The 8,340-nt window shown below is 37.7% G+C and overlaps 3 protein-coding genes across 3 annotated transcripts in view; 2 read left to right on the forward strand and 1 right to left on the reverse strand.

Moving 5' to 3' along the window:
- The window catches only part of LOC107100419 (protein transport protein Sec61 subunit alpha-like 1), a 7,863-nt gene extending 5,890 nt beyond the window's left edge, over positions 1-1,973 (forward strand). Inside the window, exons 10-12 of the mRNA XM_015398882.1 lie at positions 486-677; positions 768-844; positions 927-1,973. Coding sequence (XP_015254368.1) covers positions 486-677; positions 768-844; positions 927-1,113 — 456 coding nt within the window. The 3' untranslated portion in view covers positions 1,114-1,973. The remainder of the gene's footprint in view (positions 1-485; positions 678-767; positions 845-926) is intronic.
- Positions 1,974-2,958: 985 nt separating this feature from the next.
- Positions 2,959-5,933, forward strand: LOC107099931 (mitochondrial intermembrane space import and assembly protein 40-like). The gene is made up of 3 exons (XM_015398256.1): positions 2,959-3,136; positions 3,513-3,611; positions 4,919-5,933. Exons 1-3 carry the CDS (start codon positions 3,115-3,117, stop codon positions 5,266-5,268), a joined length of 471 nt encoding a protein of 156 aa, XP_015253742.1. The 5' UTR covers positions 2,959-3,114; the 3' UTR covers positions 5,269-5,933.
- Positions 5,934-6,053: 120 nt separating this feature from the next.
- LOC107099925 (netrin-4-like) overlaps positions 6,054-8,340 on the reverse strand; it is an 8,519-nt gene continuing 6,232 nt past the window's right edge. The window contains exons 7-10 of the mRNA XM_015398242.1: positions 7,220-7,347; positions 7,067-7,135; positions 6,782-6,952; positions 6,054-6,642 (exon numbers count right to left, since the gene is read on the reverse strand). Coding sequence (XP_015253728.1) covers positions 6,506-6,642; positions 6,782-6,952; positions 7,067-7,135; positions 7,220-7,347 — 505 coding nt within the window. The 3' untranslated portion in view covers positions 6,054-6,505. The remainder of the gene's footprint in view (positions 6,643-6,781; positions 6,953-7,066; positions 7,136-7,219; positions 7,348-8,340) is intronic.

The raw sequence follows: 8,340 nt of genomic DNA on the forward strand, positions 1-8,340 counted from the left end.
CGATATATCGCCAAAACGATTATTTCCCACACCCCTAGTAAGGAGTGCATGTTGGTTCACCTCTCACCCTGTCTGAGGTTGAGCTTTTTGAGAAACAAGGGGAGCAAAATTTAACTTTGTAGATGTGTAAAAATCACAAAAGGTGGTCCACTCATTATCTCAGAGGCTGCATCAAATGTGTGGAGCTCTAAGCTAATAGTTTTCCTGCCGACAGAACACTGAACTCTAAACTGGTTTTATTCTTTAAAAAAAAGAGGGAGATGGACATGTATCTGTCCCTTTCTTTAAGTTGGTCTGTCCCATGAAATACTTACAGGGCATATGAATGTTTGTGGTTATAACTGAAATATGAAAATCTTGAAGGAATATAGACATTTTTCTAGTCTCATGCTTCTATAGACTGATTATTAGGGTGTATTATAACCCTAGTTTGAACCATCTCCATACACATGACTGGATTTCTGATGAATCCAAAATGTTTCCAGGATACTTCAAGTGGAGGACCAGCTCGGGCCTACCCAGTGGGCGGGCTCTGCTACTACCTTTCTCCTCCCGAGTCATTTGGTTCTGTTCTAGATGACCCGGTTCACGCGGTCATCTACATAGTCTTCATGCTTGGTTCCTGTGCCTTCTTCTCAAAGACCTGGATTGAGGTGTCAGGATCTTCAGCCAAAGATGTAAGTGTTGTGTTTTTATATCAAACCGCTTGGCCTCCGACTGAGTCCAACACTAAACTCATTTTTGTGTGTGTTTGTTTTGCTTTCCAGGTGGCAAAACAACTAAAAGAACAGCAGATGGTAATGAGAGGACACAGAGAGACCTCCATGGTGCATGAACTCAACAGGTACCTCCCACGTTTCATTTTGGGAATGGTGTTTATTAAATGATCTTTTAAAGTGACGTCTAATTTTGATTCCTTCCTGCAGGTATATCCCTACAGCTGCAGCATTTGGGGGGCTCTGTATAGGAGGGCTGTCTGTCATGGCAGACTTCTTGGGAGCTATCGGATCTGGAACTGGAATCCTCCTTGCCGTTACCATCATCTACCAGTACTTTGAGATCTTTGTGAAAGAGCAGAGTGAAGTCGGCAGTATGGGGGCTTTGCTCTTCTAATTTCAAATAGGCCAATCTGACCCACATGAGAAAGAATCCACTTATTTTTATTTTTGTTTTATTTTGTTTTGCAACCTCTTCTGTCAGTGTATTTTGCAGCAGGGATAAGTAATCTTTTTTTTTTTTTTTTTTTACTCCACCATTTTTGTTTTCCACCATACATCTCTTGCTATAGAGAATAAGACAAGTGTTCAGGTTACTTTAAGGGTTAAGTGTTGTATCTGTAAACATGGATTGATTTTTTAATTTTTTTTTCTCAGTAGAGGTCTCTGCAGGCTGCCTGATTCACCCCTTGGCTGCCTTATCAGCCGAAAAACGCTTAAAAGCACACGGTTGTGAGTGGCTGTCTTTGAATTACCTCAGGCATTTCTCATTGTAGGCGTATAAGGAACACTAAGACAGCAACAGCATTTTGATCTAAAGCTGAAGGTATTCTGTATGGACATTTCAGGAGGATCTGACAGAAAGCCTTGCCATGTTAATCACCTGTCAACCATGTTTGAGATTAAGAAAAGCCTGGAGAGTGATGCAGAAAGCATACCGAGAATAACGCGGTACTTCTAATAATTCTCTGGCTATCTCAGACAAACTATTTGTAACATTCGTTTATTTTTTTGTTTTAAATCACTGACTGTTTATATCAACACCCATCTTACGCTGGGTACAGCGTTTGTCCAATATCCCTGGGCCCTCAGCGGATCTTGTCTGTTTCATCACGCTCTTTTATTCCCAGACTCAATCGCTGCTGAAAACTGCCGGGATGGTCGGGATGAGGGTGGGTTTGATAGGGCTAAGAAAGGGGTTCATTTTTGTTTTTACTTTATGTATGGCATAATTGTGTTATTAAAAAAAAATGTTTTCCAACACAGCTTGTGGTTTCATTTATTTTCTTACGATCTTTTAACAGTCATTTATAAAATGAACAACATATCTTTATTTGTACAAAAAGAATAATGCACAGCAACAATTTAGCCAAGTTGAGTGTAGGTAGTATAGAGCGCGATATAATTTGTGCACATTAGATAACAGGTATTCAGACAAATAATTTGCTACAGCCAGAAGATTTTGGCTGGTCCCTAACTTTTACTCCAGAACCTGGTGTCCTAGGGGTAGAATACATTTTTTACCGCTTTACAACTCTATTTGTACAAAATCAATTTATGGGGTTTGTCACAAAAACAATCCATAACTTACTGAATTCTACTGGAATTTTAAGTAATGGAATAGCTTCAAGTTGCAGGTAATTGCAAAGTGGAAGTAAACACAAATTTTATATTTAAATCCTCACGTTTAACCTGAATTTTATGTATCCACCCCACTCTGATTCAATCCTCCGTAATCTATTGCTTTTGAAAGTCAATTGATTATGCTTATAGTTTAATCCCGGCTGTTATTTGAAGTTGTATAGATGCTTTTACAAATTTCAACATGAAGACAAGTGAAATACACCTAACAGATGTGGTGTTATAAACCAAAGTCTCTTAAATGCATCTCAAGTCAGGATGCCAACCTCGAGACTCAACAGCATGATGCTGCCATTACCATGTTTCACACTGGGAATGGTTTCTTCATTGTTAGTTTTTCACAACATTCAGCATCTTACATGTATTTAAAAATATATATATTTTGAAGCCAGATTTTATAGAGCTGTAATATTCTGTTGGTCTTCCACATAAAGTATTAAAACACCTTAAGTCGAACGTATGTTTGTAAATGGACAAAATTTTAAATAAACTCAAAAACGGTACATTTATTTTTATATATATATATATATATATATATATATATATATATATAATATATAAAGTTTGCATGACGTAATTATTGTGCGCCATATTAGAGGGGTCATAATCAAAGGGGCGGAGTCACCCCGGCGGCGGTGAAGGCGGTGTGACACCTGCTAGCTTTTCAAATGAAACCTCTGTTGTTTAACAGAGTCTTTCGGTTCTGTAGTTTTTCATCGAGGAGGACGGAGGTCCACGGAGAAAAACACCAGCAGACATGTCGTACTGCAAACAGGAGGGTAATTTGAATGTTTTCTGGCTATATGTCGGCTCATGGTTTGGTAATCTTGGTGAGCCAGCATGCTGGATGCTAGGCTAACGTCTAGAAACTGTTAGAACTTCCTGTAGTCCCAAGTGCTTTTGATAGCGAGCTTGGAAATAAACATTTTTTGGTTGTAAAGTCAGGCTGGAAATGGCATGTAGCTAAACGTACTGATAAAGCAGTTTAAAAGAGTAAATCCTTCCCAGTGCTGAACTAATAGCACTAATCCTTTTATCTAGTGCCACCGCCAGGGGTCGCTGTCGATCATAACTGTGTGATACCAGTGACAGTTTGCTGTAAACTTGCAAACAAAGCACTTCTAATTATTGTTTTTCCATTGATTGCAATTGAAGGTAAGGATCGGATCATCTTCGTGACCAAGGAAGATCATGAGACCCCCAGCAACGCCGAGCTGATAGCAGACGACCCTGAAGACCCATATGAGGAGCGGGGTTAGTATTATATTAAGGAGAGCTGTCATTTAAACGTATTTTTCTTTTTAGGTTATAGTAGCTTTAATAGTAGAAAGCCTGGGCAGTGTTGTGATATAAGAAAGCCATCCATTTCTATCGAAAAGGTTATACTATTGAGATGAAGAGCGCTCTAATTTATACTTAAGCTACTTGGACTAAAAAAAAAAAAAACACTTTATACTTCTTCCATATATATCTGCTAGATATGTGCCAACTTTCATCAGAAATGGTAGATCTCCTTTGCTTTGCTTTCCTGGCACAATAATGTCTTCAAATCAAAGTCCTTAAATCATCAATATAATATTCATGTCACATGGATATGACATGCAGCTGGAGACTCTGTACAAATTATTTCACCTCAAGTTTTGCTTACGCTCCTGCATTGCTGAGTGTGAATACTTCACTCAGCATAACACTACCACCGCCTTGTTTTACAGTTAGATATTACAATCTAGAAAGCATATATGCAGAAATATTGCAAAATGGCTCCATTTGCGTTTTCAGAAACCATTTTGATTTCACAGCGTGTTCTGTTTTCTCTATGGACGCGCTCTATTTTTAGGGTTAGGGTCAATGTGGCTTCACTGTGGACAGTAATCCTGATGTTCCTGCAGTGTTCTGTTTAAAGGGGCCTGGAACCTTAGGCTTTCTTCAAGGTCGATAGCCATCTGATGAATGGATGTAACTGTTTAACTAGGCCGTGTATTTATTTCACTGTATGTTATTTAAAAATCATCAGGAACTTATCTTAATTAATGATCCAAATTTATATAGGAAATCTATTGATTGTATTAACTTTTTTCTATTTAAATGAAAGATTTCTGATTACTGAATAGAATCTTGTAGTTTTCAATTCAATTCAGTTTATTTATATAGCGCCAAATTCACAACACATGTCATCTCAAGGCACTTTACAGTTCAACCTGATCATACAGTTAAATCGATACAAAGTTTTCTATCTAAGGAAAACCAGTTGATTGCATTGACTCATTGACTAAAATACAATCCCTCACACTAATAATGTGATGTATAGTCCTGTCTCAAATCTTAGAATCCCCCTTTTTTAATAAACACACCCTTTAGCCGTGATTTTTACAGAGAAAATAAACGTTGGATATATTTGAACCAGAACAGCCAAAGTCTTTTAGGGTTAATTAATGAGGTATTGTTTTTTTTTTAACACCTAAAAGTTTAGACAGTTTTTTTTTTCTGTAGGATTGATTTAAATATTTTAATGTTACACCTTAACTGACCCGTGTTCTAAATGTTTTTGTTTTTTTCGGAAGGCCTTATTTTGCCCAGCGGAGAGATCAACTGGAACTGCCCCTGCCTGGGCGGCATGGCCAGTGGACCCTGTGGCTCTCAGTTCAAGGAAGCGTTTTCATGCTTTCACTACAGCAAAGAAGAGGTGAAAGGCTCCGAGTGCATCGAACAGTTTCGAGGCATGCAGGAGTGCATGCAGAGATACCCCGACCTCTACCCCCAGGACGAAGATAAAGAAAACTCTTCCCAAGCTGAATCGAGCTCTGCTGCTGATGACAACTCTGCTCTCTTGCCTGAGAATGACCCCACAACAGAGACATCTGAAGTTTCTGGTGACAAAATGTCATCTACGGTTAAGCAGACGGCTAGCTAAAGCCACCACACCATCACAGAGGGACTCTTATTGAGAAAAAAAAATAGAAGAACATTGTGACTGATTTTCTTTTGAGCAGTAAAAGCTGATTAACTACCGACACATTTGAAGCAGGGATTTGAGTCATCAGACTGGACCTGCAGCAGCAGGTTATCTTGCTGTCATTTTGGTTATTGGAGCCCATCACGAGCACACTAACCAAACCAATATCAGTTAAAGCTAAAATGGCTTGATATTTTATTTTTTTTTTTTACTACACATGCTTTGATGCGTAGCATCAACAGTGTTTTTTGCCACTTGAAACCAAAAACAAGGAGAAGATCAAGGCTGCTGTAAACCGTCTTGTGATGTAGATGTTCTGATGTTTCTGTGCTCATTGTCCAGCAGAAACGTCTATCCCTGCAAAGTGCTGCAGGCAAGAATTGTGTAGCTTCCTTAAAGTTTTTGCTGTCTAGACAAAAAGTCATTAGTTGGTTGTTGAAATGACCTTCATAGTGTCTGTGAGTAATACTGATCTGTGTTGAACTGGACAACTTTTATTTGTTTTCCACCAATTGCTTCAAGGAAAAGTTCATTACGTATTGTCTAATATGTGTTTATTAGTCCACAACAGAAGAATAAAAAAAACAATGATAGGCCAGGACTTGACATTTAGATCAGGGAGCTAAAAACGAAATTCAGGAATAGAAAATAAACTCATGGTTTAAATAAATTCTGTGTTTATTATTTTCCTTTATTTTAGCAAAAAGAGAAAAGAAAATCAGCTAATCTGTTCAATTTTTTTCAATTATCTATTTATAATCAGATAGCAAGCAGTGAGGAGTTCTAGAAGGACCACAGTTGCTGAAAAAGATGTTATTTTAAATGTGAAAATTTTGTTTATTTTGTTTGGTTTTGGCCTAATTTCTGCTCTTATTCGCTTCAGCCAATGGCATCTTTTAGAGTAGGCACATTAAAGATCAATCGATTGTTTCATCCCTAAAATAATAAATTGCTCTTTATTGGTCTAACAACTAAAATGAGGTTTACGCTTGTAACACTGAACAACTTTAAAATGATTTTCAAGAATCCTCTGAAGGCACTGTAATTCCTTCAGTTTTGTGAACTCACCTGGCCATGAGTTCGCCTCTTTGGTCTTTTTTAACATCACAACAGCCACTTCTAAAAGTTCTCTTTTTGGGAAACGGTCTGTTCTATATCAGGTTAGTCCCTTTAAATTCAGCTCTGCCTGTTGGAATCATAGGCATCCATTCATCAAGCCCACTGAGAAAAGCAGAGATAGCCGAGGCGTCCATGGAACTACGACACTCTGCAGGGTGACCAACAACCGACCCGTTCCAGGCTCCTCTGAGCCAGCAAGCAAGTATTTCACACCTGAGGGGGGGAGAACAGTGCAAAACAAGATCTTTTAGGACCATTTGTTTCTGAAATACAGAAATTATAGATTAGATTTGTATTTTAATGTAAAATTGCTATGTTGAAAATGCAGCATGATTTTGGAGCAAGTGTTTACCTGGGTTTAGGATGGGGCAGGTGCAGCCACGGCTGGTCCAGGACAGAGGGTACACACTGATGATCCCCAGGTGCAGCCTGACCTGACCAGATCTAAACACCTTACGAACTTTAACCCTCACCTCTGCATGGCTGCCTTTGTCATGAGCCGACAGCACACTCGCCTTAATCACTGTAAGGAGCCATAAAGGACAATAAGGAGATTTTTTGAAGCACAGTAAATATCGCATATTGTAGTGAGGAGCAGTTTTTACATCAGGTGATGCTTTAAAGTTAAATTTCTCACCGTAGTCATGTTTGGTCCTGCAAAGGTCAGTGATACTTCTCAGGCTTTTCTCCTTACACCTGCATTTTCCTGATTAAGAAAAACTATGTTAAATTCTGATTTATTTTTTCTTCTTCGGTCTAAATTATTCCTGATAGTGCAGATGGCCATCACCTGTGTTGTGTGAAGCAGACACTTCAAGCTCCTTCGACCATGACACTTCTTTCTCAGCCGTGAACATTTGATCCACATCAGGGATTTTTCCACCAATGGGCACATTCACTACATAATTATTTGGAAAGCTGCAAATATGGAGAAAAAAAATGAAACACATAACAAAGCATTACAGTTACGCCCTTACAGTATTAATGCCCATTAAACATGTTTGTTTACATATTTTTGATGTTACGACTATGAACATCAAAGTATTTGAATCATAATTTGATACACGCATCAAGAGTTTCAAAAACATGGCTGACATTGCATTCTGGGACAGCGGACTCTAAGACGCACAATGCTCAGTTCGCTGGGTGAGGAACGCTAAATTCCTCCCTGAAAGGTTTTCTGTTAAAAGGTATTCAGAAAAAAGCTAAGCTGTTACCAGGTTTACTGTTTCACATTATTTTGTAAAGTAAAAAAACTATCTTTAGCTTTATCTCGTAACATTCATAATCCAACTTTTGTAAAACATTCATGCTTGAAGTAACGGCCATTCTATAAAGCTTTATTATATTTTTTCCATGAAATATAGGTGCTGAAAACTAATAATTGCATTAAATGTTTTTCTGTAACTTAGAAATAGGATTTGGACATTGAAACTGGGTCATTAGTGGATACACAGGCTGCTGTAAGAAGAAAGCTGAAATTTGCGATAATCTCCTTTGAACTCATATTTATATAGTATATATTTATATAATAAAAGGAGAAGCAACTCTTACTTTTAAAAATATACATTTAATTAGGGCTGAAACCATAATCATCAACTCATTTAGCAATCAATCGTTAACTGGAGTGTAGAGCCTGCAAAACATGTCTTTAGCTGACAGAGCATTTGAGATTAAAATAACTTTTTCGTCTGTCAATAAGTTCCATCCAGAACTCCTCAAAAAGTTTGAGTTTCACCTGGTTTAATTTTGTGAAAAATCTTCTTTAAGGAACCTTTTGCTATTCGATTATTAACCAATTAATTGAAAAAATAATCAACAGATTAATCAATTTGCAAAATAATCTTTAGTTGCAGCCCTACACTTAATAATTCATATCAAACTTGGCCATTGTAAACTAATCATTTTTTG

Source organism: Cyprinodon variegatus, unplaced genomic scaffold (genome assembly GCF_000732505.1).
Source record: "Cyprinodon variegatus isolate N-32 unplaced genomic scaffold, C_variegatus-1.0 Scaffold29, whole genome shotgun sequence".
Taxonomy (NCBI): Eukaryota; Metazoa; Chordata; class Actinopteri; order Cyprinodontiformes; family Cyprinodontidae; genus Cyprinodon; species Cyprinodon variegatus.

What these genes read in the sequence shown, in the direction of transcription:
- LOC107099931 (XM_015398256.1), top strand. Translation starts at nt 3,115, where the DNA reads ATGTCGTACTGCAAACAGGAGG. An exon ending in GTCGTACTGCAAACAGGAGG is followed by an intron (nt 3,137 to 3,512) that starts GTAATTTGAATG and finishes TTGCAATTGAAG; the next exon opens with GTAAGGATCGGATCATCTTC. An exon ending in AGACCCATATGAGGAGCGGG is followed by an intron (nt 3,612 to 4,918) that starts GTTAGTATTATA and finishes TTTTTTCGGAAG; the next exon opens with GCCTTATTTTGCCCAGCGGA.